The sequence below is a fragment of the Gymnoscopelus braueri genome (assembly GCF_963280865.1).
Source record: "Gymnoscopelus braueri genome assembly, chromosome: 19".
NCBI lineage: Eukaryota > Metazoa > Chordata > Actinopteri > Myctophiformes > Myctophidae > Gymnoscopelus > Gymnoscopelus braueri.
Window position 1 is genome coordinate 23681586 of NC_137621.1, and position 18276 is coordinate 23699861.

The window sequence follows — 18276 nt, forward strand, 5'->3', positions numbered from 1 at the left end:
TGTCTCGCATGACTGGAGACTTTTTAGCGTGCTGGGAAGCAGACTGAAGAGATTGGACGGCCAATCTCTATAGAGAGTTCCTGTAGACGACCCTTGAGTAAAGCATTTAACCATCAAACAGCCCAATGGAGCTGTTAAGTGTCCAACATTAGAATACTGTGGTTGTACTGGGAAGCTCCTAGTGGCCAACAGTAGCAGACTGCACAAATGCAAATTGTCTCTTTATTCACGTCTCATTAAGGCCGTCCAATCCGCAGCAAGCTGGAGAACAGATTAACCCTGCCCATTTCTTCCTTATTTGGACTTGAAAAGTGACTCCCATTCCGTTTGGGAGTCGGTGGGATTGTCTGGGTTCTTGGGAATGGCTGGGAAGATGGACTGCATCTTGTGTATGAACTCCGACAGACTATGAATACCCAGGGCCTTCCACACAGTAAAGCTGAGCAGACCTACTCCACACCAGGCATAAAGGAACCTGGTGTTCCCGCAGCGCCTGTTCTGCTTACCAAAAGTGGCCCACTGGGCGCTCGCACTCCACGCCCGGCTCCGAGCCGGCGAGCCGGGCCTCTTACCCATTTAAAGTTTGAGAATAGGTTGAGATCGTTTCGGCCCCAAGACCTCTAATCATTCGCTTTACCAGATAAAGCCCAGCTCCCTCAGAGCCAGAGACGCTCCGCTCTCTGAGACCACATCCGTGGCCGTAACCCCCTTGTAAAACCATTTTGGGCTTTTCTTTCTTAGCCAAGGCCAACATGGATCCAACCCCAGCTATCATCCCAGCGGTGGCCACTGTGGTCAAGAAGGCAGCTCCTTTCAACCGGAAGACTTTGTCTTCATCCTGTGTTTGTTTTTTGTTTTTTTGGAAGTCCACATTTATTTTATTACAACTAATTACAGTTTTCAGTCAGCAAAGTTTTCAACTTTTTTCGGGCTTATCCAAGTCATCCTCGTCGAAGCTGAATGGCTGATCATAGCCCATGAGGTGGTTGTAGTCTCGGGGGAGGAGGAAAAAGTCCGGGTTGACTAGGAGTCCCATCTTCTTGGCATAAAACGACGTGAACATCCCGGTGACAGTTGGCACCTTCACCTGCTTCTGGTGGAACACCGTCTTCTTCTCTAAGAGGAAGACGTTGTAGGTGACGGCTGTGTAGGTGTCGGTTTCGGCGTCGTGGTAGAGTCGGACCACGTAGCCCTTGGTGATGACGTGGAGAAGGACGGGCGTGATGAAGGTGAAGAGGCCGACGCCGCCGCAGAAAAACGCCTGCATGGCCAGGCTCTGGTGGGCCAGGTTGGTGTTTATTAGGATGTGAGGCATCAGACACAGGCTGACCAGGCTGCTGCCATAGCTGAACATCTTCACCCCGCGTACAGCTCTGCCAAGGTTGCCTGTGTAGAGAATGCTTCCCTCATTGGAGCAGTGAGAGGAGGACGTAGATAGACAGCGCACAGTTGTTGCACCACTCCATCCGTCACCGTCAAACGGCGGATCCTTGCACTCTTTTCTGGGCGGTCCTATGGGAGGTCAGAGTAGGGCAACTTATACGGGTACACAGGCGAATAACGTTGGTCGTGCCAAAGCAGTTTATTTTCCAAAATTTTGACTGTTTCCAGGGTCAGGATGATAGACTCGTGCTTCAGCATGCTGTGGACATTCAGGCCAATTGCTGGAATGATATTCACAGACTTGAGACCTGCTGTGGCTTGAAGCATGTTTTCAGGAAACTCTTCACCCACATCTACTATTAGCACAGATTCTCCCCAGTGTCTGTCTCTGATCAGATCCATGAGGTACTGTGAGTCAGGAGTGGGAATGTTCAGGGAGTCCACAACATGGAGGTAATCCTGAGTCAGCTTGGAGCTGAGAGCTACCTTCAGTCCCTGCACACGCATCTTCATAGGCAACATGTAATAATAACTGGTCGGACCTCTTGGTCCATGAGCGACCCCACCTCCTTTCCATAAAGGTGATCTGATACTTCCGTGACGGGCGCGTCCGCTTCCCTTCTGTCTCCACGGTTTCTTACCGCCACCCCTGACCTCTGCCCTGACCTTTGTGTTAGCATGGCTAATTCTCTGATATTTTCTTTGCCACATTTCAACTTCGTAGAGAATGTCAAGCCTGGCAGGCACTGCAAAGACATCAGGATGGAGTTGAGCCAAACCCACAGCTTCACCGTCCTGTGTCTCCAGGCTGTCCACCCAGGTCCGTAGCGGGCTCAGGTGAGACGGGATCGCCTCATCGCACCGTCTCAAGAGAGGGAGACTACAATCTAGAGGGGGCGGGGGTCTTTTTGTTCTCGAAGGATCCACGAGATTCGGGGGGATGAGCAGGTTGGACGGGACCGCGTTCTCTCCAGCGAACGACGAGGAGAGCCTTCTAGCGATGCCTCTGCCACAGGATATTATTGACAAGCGAAGCATTTTGATTGAGTCTCACGACCGAAGAGTCTTCTTAGATCATAATAGTCTAGAAAATCATTATTATAATAATAATTACAGTGCAGATACTAGAAAGGTCATGTGTGGATGTAGGTTTTCACTGTTTGTGGATCCTTGCACTCTTGATCTTGATGTGTTACCGCTAGTGGTCTTGTCAGAAGACTGCTTCTGTAAAACAGAGTTTTAAATCCTCTGTGGCAGACAGAAGTTACTTGATTATGCCCATCATGATTGTAAAAACTATCAATCGACTGACTCGTTAACCAGATCCGAAAGCTGTTATGCGAAGTAGGGAAACTGATATGTGATGCTTTAGGCTGTGGGAATCGACTATTGCTTGATTCTCTTCGATGCTTCTCTCTCTGTAAGTAGTTAATGTCTCTCGGAGTCGCTCAGGAACCACTCAACCAAGGCTAGTCGAGCCTTTATATACTGTTGGCTGTGGCCTTAATCTCCCTAAGGTGATGTCAGGTAGTGTCAGACAACTCCGTATATGGATCGGCCTATGTCGTTATGCCAAAATATGGGACTATGACGTCAGTCCTGGACGTGCTGGTTATCTCTATATATGGAGTTCTGGAAGGGTTTTCTGATGTCAGATCTATGATACGTTTAGGAATCTCCCTTTCTAGAGATTCTATGCTGTCAGACTTCGTAGGTCGATTGTCTCCATTTATGGGGATCTCCATATATAGGCTAGTGCTGGCAAATATGCCCTGAATGTTTTCTACAATGATGATGAAACAACCAAGGTCACCATAAGGGGCCACTATACAGATCTAATTTCTGACGTGTTCAGTTTAATTTGTTCAAAATCATAACATGACTTCGACAGTAATGTCTGGCCCTGCAAATAGCACTAACAGAGGTCTCTACTGAGACACCAGATAGTATTGGACCAGCACCATGGCAGCTTTGAGTTGTTACCTGACATCCAGGCAACATCTCCTCCTCCCAGTATTGTGTGATCAGATGTCCACCCTGGAAAATGTGTCTCTGCAAAGAAAACACATGTTAAACACTAGAAAATGTGCTCCTCGGAGCACAAGTCTCCGCCAGCAGACCCGTGCTATTTTAATAGCACGGGTCGTCTTGGTAGAACGGGTCGTCTTGGTAGAATGCGCGTGGTTTTTGGTGTTCTGCAGGGGCGACTGAATATGTAGTGTCTGCATCTAAAAAAAAATCTTCTTGAAGCAATGTGTCATATGGGAGTCCTCGTAATTGACTGGTTTGTTCAAATGCTTGTCTGTCTTCTTCATCTTCAGTGTCTTGAACAGTTTCAGCAGTTGATTGGTGTGTTTGATCTATGTCAGTTTTCTCTAGTGCTACATAATGTATTTGATCAAGGTGGCCAATTGTTACAGTATTAAGACTTCGGCCTTGTTGTGGGATCAATTCAACTCTATAGTCCTCTTCTGTGTTACTGTTGTAGATGAGTATGCTTTCTTAGCTTTGGCCTTCTGCGCCTTTGCTTAACCAATGTTTCTCAGAGGGACACACACACGCACGGACGGGTGATTTGTACTTGAAGGTACTGTTCCAATCAAGACTGATTGATCCTGTCTTACCTCACTTCAAAAATCCAATCAAAGGCATTGGTGTCAACATATTGACACGTGTCACGTGGAGCTTGACCAATGTTAGCTTGGCTAGGAGGGAGGTGAACACACGGCGGGACGAAGCTAAAACATACTCTCCACCTCCGGCGGAGACAATAAAACCTAGACAATCATACTAAGTACATTTTACTCACTATAGTACTATAGATTAAATATAACACTGCATGGTTCCATAGCCCATGGACAAGCAAACTCTACTTTGATTGGCTTTGCAAATGCCCACGCCATTGTAATTGAAGTTGCACAGGCCGAGGAAGAGACCGATGAGGCCATCTTGATTTTTGTTTCGCCATGAACATAATCTGTTAACCCCTGGCTAATATCTCAGTGTCCATGCAGTGAGAGCAGCAGCCAACACATTGATCTTGATGTGTTACCGCTAGTGGTCTTGTCAGAAGACTACTTCTGTAAAACAGAGGTTTGGAGCCAAAGCCTGCATATAGAGCCTGTGAAGCATGGATCCTTGCACTCTTGATCTTGATGTGTTACCGCTAGTGGTCTTGTCAGAAGACTGCATCTGTAAAACAGAGGTTTGGAGCCAAAGCTTGCATATAGAGCCTGTGAAGCATGGATCCTTGCACTCTTGATCTTGATGTGTTACTGCTAGTGGTCTTGTCAGAAGACTGCTTCTGTAAAACAGAGGTTTAAATCCTCACTGCCAAATATTCCCAAAATGGGCCCATACCAGTGGCCAGTCCTTAAGTGTGCTATTCATTTGCTCTACAGCAGGGCGATGGCTTTGCAAATGCCCACGCCATTGTAATTAAAATAGCACTGCAGAGGAAGAGACCGATGTTTGTCATCTGGATCTTTGTTTTTCCATGAACATAATCTGTTAACCCCATGGCCAATATCTCACTGTCCATGCAGGGTGAGATCAGCAGCCAACATTTAATCCATGACGGGCGTGTGGTAAGATCTCAGATATCTTCACTAATAAACATCGGCTGTTGGGCACATATTGGGAGTCACACTCTTATATTCTGGGCTTAAAGCACTATAAGTTAATGGTTGAAATATTGTGGTGTATCAGTATTCAAGACTGATGAATATGAAGTTAATATGCTATTAATACATTATGAACACAAATTGTCAAGAATGTTCCATGTCAGAGTGTGGCGGAGAACAGCTGTAGTGGTGCTACAGAGGTAATTAGGTTGAAACTCTGCTATCCTGTCTATTGTCTTAGGTGCTAACCTAAAACACCACACCCGGCCGAGTTCTTTGTTCCCAAAAAGGCGCATTCTAATTATGCGATCTAATCACGCATGTTGCCTGATTGTCTCTCTCTCCCCACAGCCAGCTGGTAAAGAAATAGACTTAAACTGAATTCTTGTAATTATAACTAGTTCACAGTAAAAGCTTATTCTATAGTAAGTACACAAGTGTGAACAAATGTGGTTGGGGAGAAACCAGTTAGTTGCATGTAAACTTTTCTTCTTGAATCTAGGGAAAACGTCAAGTCCTTTTTAAATCATCTCTTTTTGTCTAAATCATTCATACAAAGTTGAATACATATATGTGTGGTCTTATTTTGAAGGTAACAAGGTGTTAAACAAAGATTACATAATATGAGCTTGTGTAAAAGTATAGTTTTATAAATAAGTTAAAGTAAATTGTCATGAGTCAGTATGAAGGAGGCAGATCCATTGAAAGGCTAGCCCAAGAAAGTCTATTGTTCTAAAAACCTGTGTTGTGAGTGGTCAGAAGGAGGTCCTAGGTAAAATGTCTGTTTGCTTATAACATGGTGTTGTTGTGAGAAACGGGACTCTCTGTGTTTTTCGGCTACACACAGGTGTCACGTTCAACAGGACAAAGCAGGTCCTATGAACAAAGATGCGCAGTACAACATTTGAACCCTGTATTTGTTCGCCTTTTTGACAATAAAGAGATTGTTGAAACGACTCCTCCGGGCTCTAAAGATTGTGATTATTTCCACCAAAGAGAAACATTTCTGCTTCCGTCTTTCAAACGGGCTCAGTTACGACAATATCACAGAGGATCCCATGGTGATGTTGCTGGGAGTGGTACCGGAGGGTATAGAGGGCAGAGCAAAAAATACTTACTCCATATAGTACTCACAGCGGCCATACGATGTATCACAATTAAATGGTTGAAACCAGATCCACCGACGTACAATATGTGGACTGAAAAAGTATGGGAAATGTATCCGGTGGAACAAATGACATATGCCCTAAGACTTCAATTAGATGTATTTATTAAAAGATGGAGTCCTGTTATGCTCATACAAATAGACCACTCAAACCCTCCCACATTTGAACAACAATGTACTAACATCAATCTTCCCCAAGCCTCCCGGTACCCTCCTATATATATATGTTTTCTTTCCTTTGCCTTCTGCGTACATAATAAGTCCATTACTTATTTCCTTTAATGTCTCAAATGTTTTGTATCTCTTTTGTTTGTTACTCACTTTTGATCAGTATGCTATACCACTCTAATCTCATTGTTGCCTTAGTCATACTCATGTGTTGTAAAAGTAGGTTAATTGTCAACCACTCATCAGATTTATCACGGGTGATGGTTATGGCACTCACCATTGTATTTTATATAACAAGGTTGGATGGCTCTCAGAATCAGAATCAGTTTTATTGTCACATCACAGGTTTACAAGGTAAAAAAGTGGGTGAAATTCTTTTTTGTACATCGTTCCCATCGCAACGTTAGTTTCCATAGAAAGAAGAGGGGGGGGGGGAGAAGAAGAGGGTGGGGGGTAAGTGGGAAGGAGATCAAAACAAGAGAGCAACAGAAGGCCAGACAAGTTATCTACATATTTACAAATTACCTGAGATAATAAAAACTAAAAAAAACTAAACTAAGGTGCCTGAGCATAGCAGCTTGGCAGAGACGAGAACTGCACTGGCATCTGTTCTTGTATAAAGCCATACTTAGAGATTGTCCGAGCTACATCTCATCATTTTTGGAATGGGCCCCGCTGGACCCGTTCAAGTGGTTTTCTCAATTTCAAGGTGCCCAAGGTCAACTTTGAATTTGGTAGATACAGTGGCCCTCATTTATCAATGGAGCATAAAAAACGGCGTATTTCTTTTTGCCTTAAATCTGGCCGTAAGGCAACGTCCAAGTGGCATTTATCACAGGATCCTATAAAACCAATCCTAGCATACATTTGGTCGGCGCTTTGATAAATCTGACAGCTGAAACCGAGCGTCATTTAAATAACACGCCCTTAAATATTCTTGAAACGCCCCAATTTTATGACATGAAGAACCAGAATACGACCAAACAAAGCATGGAAAGCCAATAAGAGTTTCCCGCCTCGCTGCCTTTCATGTCCACGTCTGGCACACACACACACCTATTTGCAAGCCCAAGTGTGGCATTGGCACTCTGTGCATTCAACTAGTGCATTCAACATAGGTACGGAACAAAACTATTAATCACCCGAAGTCTTAAGTGCATTCTCTTCTAAAACAAGCAACTAAGAGTATACCTAAAGCTAAAGGTAAAAGTGCAATATATCAGCTACCTACTTTCTTAAACAGATGAGACATAGGAAAATCAAATGAGATACAAATTAGGTACAATCTTTGTCAAGTAGCCGACATGAAGGACACCAATCTCATCGTCATAAATCATACCATACGTTTATATTAATTTAACCCATTACGAGTAGTGCGCGGTGCGCATTCTAGTTACACTAAAATAAAGCAATCATGTATTCTCCCTTGAGTAACGGGCTGCCGTGGCGCCACGTTAAATGAGAGATATCAGGCAAGGCAGTCATAACTAGAAAAAGTGCTCCTCGGAGCACAAGTCTCCGCCAGGTCAGGTAGGTTATTATGGCCTCCTGGCGGCGCTATAATAGGCCAATGTGAAAAGGGTGCCATTTATTCCTAGGCCGTGCACGGCAATCGGACACTGCATGCATGATTTGAGGCATTTTGTTCTAAAAATGTGTTTTGCTAAATTTGACCTGCTGGTGGCGCTATAACAGGCCAATGTTAAAAGGGTGGCATTTGTTCCTCAACGTAGTGCAAATGTGCATTCAAAGTTTCACCGCAATCGGACACTGCGTTCATGATTTGCTGCATTTTGTTCAAAACGGGCCACTCCTGCAAACATTACATGTCAATGTTAGCCAATCAGAATGGAATATGAAAAATCAAACAGATCCGTCTTGATCACATGACTATAGAGATCATGTGTACCGATTTGCGTGAAATTTGGATCAAATCTGAAGGCTTAATATAAAAAAATGTGTTTTACATAAGTCTGCCTCCTGGTGGCGCTATAAAAGGCAAATGTGAAAAATGCAGGGCAAAGGTTTTTTCTTGGCCTCTAGAGAGTGTGCATACAAAGTTTTACACTGATCGGTGCAGTTATAGGTAAAAACACGAATCGGCCTGTTACAGCGCCACCATGAGGCTGATTTAAACATTTTCAAATGGCATTTCTTCCCCGGCCTAATAGGAATGTGTGTGCAAAATTTCACGGAAATTGCATGCTGTGTTCATGATTTGAGGCATTTTGTTCGAAACGGAGTACTGCTGCAAACTTTGAGAGACAATTTTTGCCAATCAGGAAGGAATATGAAAAATCTGAAATGAGCCGTTTCTTTTAATGACTATAGAGATACTGTGTACCGATTTGGGGGATTTTTGGCTAAAATCTGTAGGAGTACTGTTCAAAAATGTGTTTTGCACAAATCGGCCTCCTGGTGGCGCTATAAAAGGCCCACGTGAAAAAATTGGCTGGCATCCAGGGAGTGTGTGTGCACAGTTTAGCTGCGATCAAGCCAACGGTGCCAGAGATTAGCTGTCCACAAAATGACAGAATGACACACACACACACACACACACACACACACACACACACACGCACACACACACACACACACACACACACACACACACACACACACACACACGCGCGGACGGACAGGGGGTAAAACATACTCTCTCGCCATGCCTTTCGGCCTGGCGGAGACAATAATCTGAACGTTTATGGAGTGATCATTGATGAATGAATGAAACATTAATGGATGAAGGCTGGTGTGTGTTGGGACGGTTAAATGTCCGATCTCCCAAATGAATCCACAGCATGAAGAATAACCTGCGCTGGTCAAAGGTTTGGAGGGTCGTGTTTATATCCTCAATCCAGCCCAGGTTGTATAACTCCATATAGGACACGCGAGTTTGGAGACCTCACTGTCCATGAAAAGATAACAGTGGCACGGCCGTGCCAGTCCCGACTCCCGAAAATGCTTTCACATATTTTGAAAATAGCAAATCTACAAGCTCACAACGTGTTGCGATATGACGCGTTGTGAGCTTGTAGATCTGCTGTTTTCTAAAACTGCCAATGCAGCCAGATCTGCAAGATTAACAGAATGACTGTTAAAGCAGTTTGTTTAAATGAATTTATAAAATGTTATATTTTGACAGGGATTATTTATTATTGTGTTAGATATACATTTTGGAGAGGATACATATGTCCAGATGCCTGTCAGACGGTGAGATGCTGCTCTGCATGTCTACAATGGAACAAACGGGTGTAGACAATGTCAACAACTGCCTCCGACCTGTCGTGAGATCTGAACGGGCCGTACGCTGAAGGCAACGTTAGGATATATTGATAAATGCCGAAAGTTGCGGTGATCTCGCCGTACACCCATTATTTGGTCTACATCGCGTTGATAAATGAGGGCCAGTATGCGTTTAGCTTCTGTGGCCCTACCACATAGAATGAACTGCAGACTACATTGAAGTTAACCACTCTAGTACCCTTCAGTCGTTTTAGAACTCTGGTGATCAAACAGGTCACCACAATGTGTAATTGTTTTTAGAATTTAATTTCGTCTTGGTTTCTATTTGTAACTTTTATATCTCACATGTATGCCTTTATTTTCCAATTCCTAGATGTGATTTATTTTTCAACAGTGATGTTGTTGAATTGCACTGCATTGTATTACTCGACGACACTGCAAATGAGTTTAATTACTGTAATTTCGAGAATCAATAAATATTGAATGAATGAATGTTAGTATAGTCAAAAATATTATGTCCATGCATCTTGATTCATGCTTTTTATTTATTTATTTCTGCTTTGTTTTAAGTTTAAAACATTTTTTGTGAACGGCTGTTAGAACAGAGGAAAAAGATTAATATAATGTATTTATATTCCCCCAAGACTATACCACCACCCTGAATATTTAAAGTACTATGAGATCATGCATTAAACTATATTGTAACATTAAGTGTCTCCGACTGCAATTGCCTCAGCAATACTAATTGATACAGAATTCCTCAGCACTACTTTTGTTATAGTCCTTTAGTATTATATATGAAGTTTACCACTTTTTGAATGTACTAGTAGAGAGCTGGGTAAGAGGCCGTGTCAGATACAGGGTGACGGACAGAGTCAGAGGCGGGAAAGTCTGCAGCCTGCTGCAAACTGACACTCTAAACTCTCACCCAGTCTGCTCAGTAATGTCGTATCATACCTGGAGTTGTGAAAGACTCATTGCAAAATACACAGACCACCACAGTAATAAGAACCTAAACGCACGAGTTAAGATGCATGAATGGTGAGACAGCACCTTAGGATATCCCAGCCTAAAGTCAACAGGTTACTTATAGACAAGAACTGGCAAATGTAAGACAGGGGTTCCCGGTTTGACCAGTCAATGTGACATGGATTTGGAAAGGTCAAAGCTCTCAGATGGGTAAATTGTTCTACGAATAACGTTAATGAAATGAATGTACTTGGATTACACTGTGACGACATTCATCTCATGTATAAAGACACCCTGAATCCTGTAAAATCCTAGGCAGACCTGCAGCGGTCTGCTTCAGCTTGTGTTATTGGCTTATGTATGGCTGACTATTTAAATAAACTAATATGGATAACTCGTCGTTGTCTGTCGTAACTTTGATTAATAAGTTAACACTTTGAAGTTTGAATAACCACTTGATGGTTGAAGCCTTGTTATAAACCTCACATAAAAGGTTATAAAGGCTCAAAACACTTTGCAATGCAAAGCGTTGTGAGCTTGTCGACCATTTGATGTGCAACACCGGCGTACAATGCAGTTTAAATGCAATCCACATCATGGATTGACAGGACCATGGATCCATCCCTCTTAACAACATTGCCATGCACACATTTATCACACCTAGATATGCCCAAATATGGAGATGACTAACATCATATTGATGACATCATCGAAGGGATCAGCCATTCCAAATATGGAATTCCACATGGCTCTAGACTGCAGCCTCCAAATAATACTCTGCAGTGTTTCCTCAAGTTGTAGCAGTGGTGGTGAATATTCAAAACACAAAAGGCCTCGTTTCCATTGTGGTCCATTGTACTTCGTTCATCAGCATGACAGACATTACAGAACAACAACACCACCACTAAAAACAATAGACATCTACCCCCATTTTCATTCCCCTACTCTATCTGCATTTCCTCTCTCTGGTTTGATATAAACTTCATTGGACACAAACTGTCATTTACATTCTGTGGAAAGGACAAAATAGAATTAGATCCTAAAGTTCTACTTAGGCTACAATCACAAAACACAAGCAAAGCAAAGTGATGTGTTTTATCTACCTCTGCTCCATTCAGCACCCGGGACAGCGCCTGTGGACAGACACAAACACACACACACACACACACACACACACACACACACACACACACACACACACACACACACATTTTGTTGTGTTATAGTAGGCCTACATCATGTTGACTAATAACTATAATCACAGGCAGCACTCCTGAAAAGATCGCTGGTAGCAGAGAAAACTAGAAAAAGTGCTCCTCGGAGCACAAGTCTCCGCCAGGTCAGGTAGGTTATTGTGGCCTCCTGGTGGCGCTATAATAGGCCAATGTGAAAAGGGTGGCATTTCTTCCTCGGCCTAGTGGGAATGTGTGTGCATTCATGATGTGAGGCATTTTGTTGCAAAAATGTGTTTTGCTAAATTAGACCTGCTGGTGGTGCTAAAACAGGGCAAAGTGAAAAGGTTTAAAACGGACCAATCCTGCAACCTTTGGGAGCCAACCTTAGCCAATCAGGATGGAATATGAAATATCGGACAGATCCGTCTTGATCACATGACTATAGAGATACTGTGTACCGATTTGCGTGATGGGTTTAGCACAAATCGGCCTCCTGGTGGCGCTATAACAGGCCCATGTGAAAGATTTGGGGCAGAGGTTCTGAATTGGCATCCAGTAGTGTGTGTGCACAATTTAGCAGCGACCGGTCCAACGGTGCCGGGGATTAGCTGCTCGCAGACAGATGGATAGACACACGGACGGACAGGGGGTAAAACATACTCTCTCGCCATGCCTTTCGCCCTGGCGGAGACAATAAAGGAGACAAAATACGGTATCTTGAAAATAATAACTACAATATAACTACAATATTCTACACCAGTGTTTCTACAGACATTCTTGATATAAGAATCATAAATGAAAATACTTACAATCAAATATGCATATGACAAAAACAATCGGAGAGCAGTGAAATCTGTTTTGTCTACCGCTTTGCAGATAAACAGTACCGCTTTGCAGATAAACAGGAATGGTGTGATTGGCTCAAACTAGATCATTAATAAATAGCCTACAGACGTTCTCCGAGGCAGAGATTAAATTACTAAACACCAGACTTTCTCTGATAGACAGAGCTTAAATTGCTAATAAACAGCATTAAGGGCGCACTCCCACCGCACTTTTATTTTACCTCTGGGGCGGAATCTGCCAATGCTTTGTCAATACAAATACGTGGATTCCCCCAAGGTAAAATAAAAGTGCGGAGGGAGTCACACCGCATTTTATTCTACCTATGAGGGCGGATTCTGCCAATGCATTTCAATGGGAATTGAGTGTTTTATTTTAAAGATATCCGCAAATGGCAAAAACCGCTCCATTCCCATTGAAATGCATTGGCAGAATCCGCCCTCATAGGTAGAATAAAAGTGCGGTGTGAATATTTCCATTTTCAGTACTTTTACTTCTACTCCACTACATCTCAGAGGCAAATATTGTACTTTTTACTCCACTACAATTATTTGAAAACTTTAGTTAGGCCTACTAGTTACTTTGTAGATTTTGATTATTATTACAAAGCATACATTAACCACTTCAGCCCTATATACATTTTGGACATTTGAAAATAGCTCACAATTCTCACAATGCGATGAGACGTATTGTGAGCTTGTAGATCTGCTATTTTCAAAATACTTGTATACGTGGTATACATTTGAAAACGTGTGAAATGGGACATTCTGCATAATGAGTACTTTTACTTTTGTGCTAGTACATTTTGATACCATTATTTTTGTACTTTTACTCAAGTCAATTTTGAATTCCTGACTTTTACTTGTAAGGGCGCGCCCCCACCAAGAGTTGGCTGGCCGCTGTTAAACGCAGGTTGTGCGCGGCCACAGTTTTTTGCAGCCAGCGGATTCTAAAAAACGGGAGTGTCGCGCCTGTCACTCACTTTCAGGAGCCTCCCCGTAGCCCGCATCGGCTGCTGCCTTGAGCCTTGAGCACCATGTTGCTTCCTGAGTCTTGAGACGGTCCGCCTTCGACTCACCCGATTGGACAGAGGGAGAAAATCAGCGCCTGCCTCCAGCAGTTTTATGCTTAGTCGCGGAGAGCAGATAAACGCAAGGTCTGCGCGAGAGGCGGAAAAATCTGCTCTTGCGTGAATCAACGCATTTGCATTGACAATGCATTGGCAGATTCTGCAAACAGCAGCCAGCCAACTCTTGGTGGGGGCGCGCCCTAACAGAGTATTTCTACATTGCAGTATTGATACTTTTACTTAAGTAAAAACATGTAGTACCTTTTCCACCACTGGCACCATGGACTGCAGTGGTAAGGTTAAAGATATATGCCCATCTATACTCTGTAGTACAACAGTGTCGCAAAAAGAATAGATAGCTAATGAGTCATGAGTTATGCTTAAGAGAGCATATTGCTACATTTGATTGCAAACAGTCTACCCACCATTGGTTCTCAAAGTGGGGTCCGGGGACCCCCAGGTGTCCTTGGCGGGGTACCAGGGCCCCCAGCTAAATAAGTTAAGGGTCACAATCATTTTAACCACATTAACCATTATTGTATACTTTGGCTATGCAAAAATAGCAGATTTACAAGCTCATAGCGCGGCACCGAGTGCTGCACTATGAGCTTGTAGATCTGCTTTTTTTTTTTTTTTTTGCACATCTTTGAATATACATATTTTTTTTAAAGTCAACATTTGTAACTCAAATCCCCTACCACAAAATGATAAACTACAACTACTCGAACTAGTAATTATGACACATGCATACTATTGGCATAATTTAAAGCACATGAGGAAAAAGCAAGGCTGTATGCTGAGGACAAGAAAAACTATAGGGTAGTAAGGACTTCTGATTTTTGCAAGTCAACTTGTCGTTTGATTGTCTCATCACATTGACACACAGACTGCTTGCTGTCCAACAACGACGAGCAACTTGTATTACATATCTCTGTAACATTAACAATGTACAGTTAAGTGCAGAATGATTCAGGCTTGACTACAATGCAGTTAAGTGCAGCAGCATGATTAGGTTACTGTCAACAACAACAACAAATACCACATGGCTTTTGGCTATCTTTTTTTTTTAAGATTCTGTCTTTGTGCTTTCATGCCTTTATAGGACAGTAGACTGACAGGAAATGGGGAGAGAGATGGGGAGTGACACGCAGCAAAGGTCGTTGGGATCGGGACTCGAAGCCACAACATGCTGTCAGGCTGACATTGCAGCCTATAGAGCGTCGCAGTTCCCGCCACACACTTTTTTTTGGTGCCGGAAGAAAAAACTCAATGCATTTTTCCATTGACATTTCCAAAAATATTTATATCTATTAATTTAAGCCTCGAATCAAGCCATCATGACATGACATGAATCATGACCATAAACGTTTGATTCTGTGATTTTTTTTTTGTTGAAAACGGCAAAACAAAGGGTATTTATTAAATATAGTATATCATATAATTAAATATAAAATTAAAAAAAATCACAGCAAAAAAACGTTTTATGGTCATGATTCATGTCATCTCGTGATGGCTTGATTCGAGGCTTAAATTAATAGATATAAATATTTTTGGAAATGTCAATGGAAAAATGCATTGAGTTTTTTCTTCCGGCACCAAAAAAGTGGGCGGGAACTGCGACGCTCTATAGGGTGCAATGCCAAAAATCTTTTTGAAATTGTAATTTTTTTCACCTGTCATGTACGTATGGGGAAAATTACAAAATGTGTGATAACCATGAAAAAGCTACTCCTGTGGAGAGGTTATCATATATTTATTTACTCGTATTGACCCTATGAACAATTTAATATATGTTTGGTTTTGCCCACCCTTTGGATAATCATTGCTCAATTTTGGGGCTCTGGCTCATGGACTATTTCATAGGAGCTGCTCACTAACATCGAAGACAAACCGATTACTTCTGGTGATAATCACTGCAGCCTAGCACTGTGCTAAAGTGGCTTGTTAATTGGATATCAAAGGGCTGCGCAGCTGCAGGTTGGAACCCTAATGGCGACGCCCATGAAATGCACTTGGCCAAACTTATCACAGACCTGACTTGCTGAAGTACTTAAACATATAAATGCACACATACATCGGTCCTACATGTACTCTCATAAATGTTACATAAACATTACATCCCAAATGAAGTATAATGAAGTGGGCTTAAGGCATGCACTGAACCAAACAAACATGAAAGGGATGTGTGATCAATCACTGTCAGAGCAGCAAACATAGAAACGGCAGTAACTCAGATACACTACTTATCATAAGCATGGTAAGAATACAGTAGACATTACTATAACTAAACAATGCACTTAGTTATCAAAGCCGCACACAGCACTGCAGTGCTGTACAAATAAAGTCAGGAGTTTGTAGCAGGTGAACTGCTCGAATTCACCGTTCTGCTGCTGCTGCTGCTACTAGAATGAATGAAACGCCCCACAATGCATTGCGCACTTAAGGTGCCAGGTACATGTTACTCAGAACAGTTCTTAAGGTAGTACACACTAGTCAAATAATAGTCAGATTGATATTATGCTTGGAGCCTTTCTAACAGTAGAAGTGTAACGACGGGTCGCCGTTACTAGAACTAACTCATATTCAAACACAGCTCTGCATAGGTATTGTATAGGTAAAGAAAGACACAGATTGTAACAAATGCATTTATTGAAGTTATGGGGGGTGGGGGCAGTGTGTTTCACTCTGAAGGTGCGGATTTCATCATACACCTATGAAAGAACAGAAAGGCCACATTAGTAGGACTCCACAGTAGTAGCATACTTTGAAATTGACATGTATAATGGGAATGTGAATCTCTCATATCTAAACTTACCTCTGTCTGTTCTCCCCCCTTCCCAGTGTGGTGTTCGGGCCAAAGAGTTCCCTCCGGCAACACACACCCTATTTATTAGTTCCGGGAGGGTGATACCAAGTGGGAAGTGGAGAGAGGGGAGATCGGCATCCACTGTAATTAATTGAACCATGTATATGGGGTGGGTATATTTAGAAGGCTCAGTGGGAATTGTAAATATGTATTGAGGGTGCATATACAGTGGTCTAGTGTTTTAAGTATAATTGTATTGTGTGTTATAGATGTGGGAATATTTTGGAGGTACCTGGGGAATGGTAGGAGCTAGCCAGGTAATAGGGACCCACCTATAAAAGGCAGTCAGTCTAGGGTATGTGAGATGAGCTGACAGGTTGTGCCCAATACTTGTCAATGAAATTGTAAAAAAAAATACTCAATTAAAGTAAAAGTACCTAAAAATTACAGTACAGTACTTGAATAAATGTACTTTATTACTTTCCACCACTGCGTGCCTGGCAATCCTAGCCACTGTGAAAGGAGAGTAAAGAGGCTCACATTTGCACAGTGACCCAGGAGAAACACTCCCATTGGTCTAGCTCAAAGGCAGCTGTGAATGCTGTGAATGAGAGCACATACATGTACGTGTGTGAGAACATACATGAGAGCACACATGTACGTGTGAGAGCGTCAGACTTGGCCTGAGAATTGAACATAGCCTCCTCCGCTCATGTCCATGAAAAACTGTACGCTCTTGTTTTCTGTTGCATGTTTATTTCATGAATGAGGGCCAATTAAGTAACACATTTGCGTTTATGGGGCTGGACCCTCTGTTGCAGCCCAGCCAATTACAGAAAAAGCTGTGTGTGTGTGTGTGTGTGTGTGTGTGTGTGTGTGTGTGTGTGTGTGTGTGTGTGTGTGTGTGTGTGTGTGTGTGTGTGTGTGTGTGTGTGTGTGTGTGTGTGTGTGTGTGTGTGTGTGTGTGTGTGTGAGCTATTGCTATGGTGATTGTTGATACTTTAGTTGTCAGTGGATTTCTTCTCTCAGAGGCATCATGTGGAGGACGACAGACAACACTAGCCAGTGGAATTCATTGTCTGCTTAATGGATGTCCAAAGGACTTTACCAAAATGGACATTCAGGATATAAACTCCAGTACTGTGATTGGCTTGTTTCAGGTGTTCAACCAGTTGTGTATTGAGATGGTTGAGGAGGTGTGTTGTGACCTGCTGTGTCTCACTTAGTTCTTCCTTTACAGGTTAGACCGTTAGTGTTCTTTTTCAATGAGAATAAGCGGTGCCTCTTTTGAACAATAATATAATGCCATTATTAAACGGTATATACACAAAAAAAGAGTCTAATAACGACGTTGCTTTCATGTTGATCTCTGTCGTCATGGTGATGATGTCATATTGATGTCTTGCCCAAATATGGAAAGGTGGCAGCTTGCACACATGGCTGTTGTTATGGCAACAGTTTGTGTTGTGAGTGAGGTAAGAGCAGAGCTCTGCTTAGCCTGTATAAAGTGTTAAGCTACTGCAACTACTGCGACTTCCACTTCATCCCGCTAAGACCACTATATGTCCTGATGAAGAGTGCTGAGAGAAAGAGATAGAGAACATACAAAGATAGAGAGAGTATAAAGACACATTTGCAAGCCCCTGCAGAACCTACAACTTCAGTCTTTAGAAGCAGCTTTGACGATACACCGCCACTCCTGGAAGGAGCGAGTCCAAATATTTCCTTACTCAGTTCTCTTGTTCTAAGTGTACTGTATCTGCCTTGACAACTAACTTTCAACACATAAAGAGGAGCGACGACCTCTACTGAAAAATTATGACGGGACA

General features: G+C 42.7%; 3 protein-coding genes across 3 annotated transcripts; all 3 read right to left on the reverse strand.

The window, feature by feature from the left end:
- Positions 1-294: 294 nt before the first annotated feature.
- On the reverse strand, positions 295-775 carry LOC308074722 (transmembrane protein 242-like; the record flags this gene model as incomplete). The annotated part of the gene is made up of 2 exons (XM_080414226.1): positions 295-498; positions 638-775. 2 exons carry the CDS (start codon positions 773-775, stop codon positions 295-297), a joined length of 342 nt encoding a protein of 113 aa, XP_080270352.1.
- A 141-nt stretch (positions 776-916) lies between these two features.
- LOC308074723 (transmembrane protein 70, mitochondrial-like) lies at positions 917-1389 on the reverse strand (the record flags this gene model as incomplete). The annotated part of the gene is made up of 1 exon (XM_080414227.1): positions 917-1389. Exon 1 carries the CDS (start codon positions 1352-1354, stop codon positions 917-919), a length of 438 nt encoding a protein of 145 aa, XP_080270353.1. The 5' UTR covers positions 1355-1389.
- A 113-nt stretch (positions 1390-1502) lies between these two features.
- LOC308074025 (large ribosomal subunit protein uL4m-like) lies at positions 1503-2540 on the reverse strand. The gene has a single exon (XM_080413362.1). It carries the CDS (start codon positions 2419-2421, stop codon positions 1513-1515), a length of 909 nt encoding a protein of 302 aa, XP_080269488.1. The 5' UTR covers positions 2422-2540; the 3' UTR covers positions 1503-1512.
- Positions 2541-18276: the final 15736 nt, after the last annotated feature.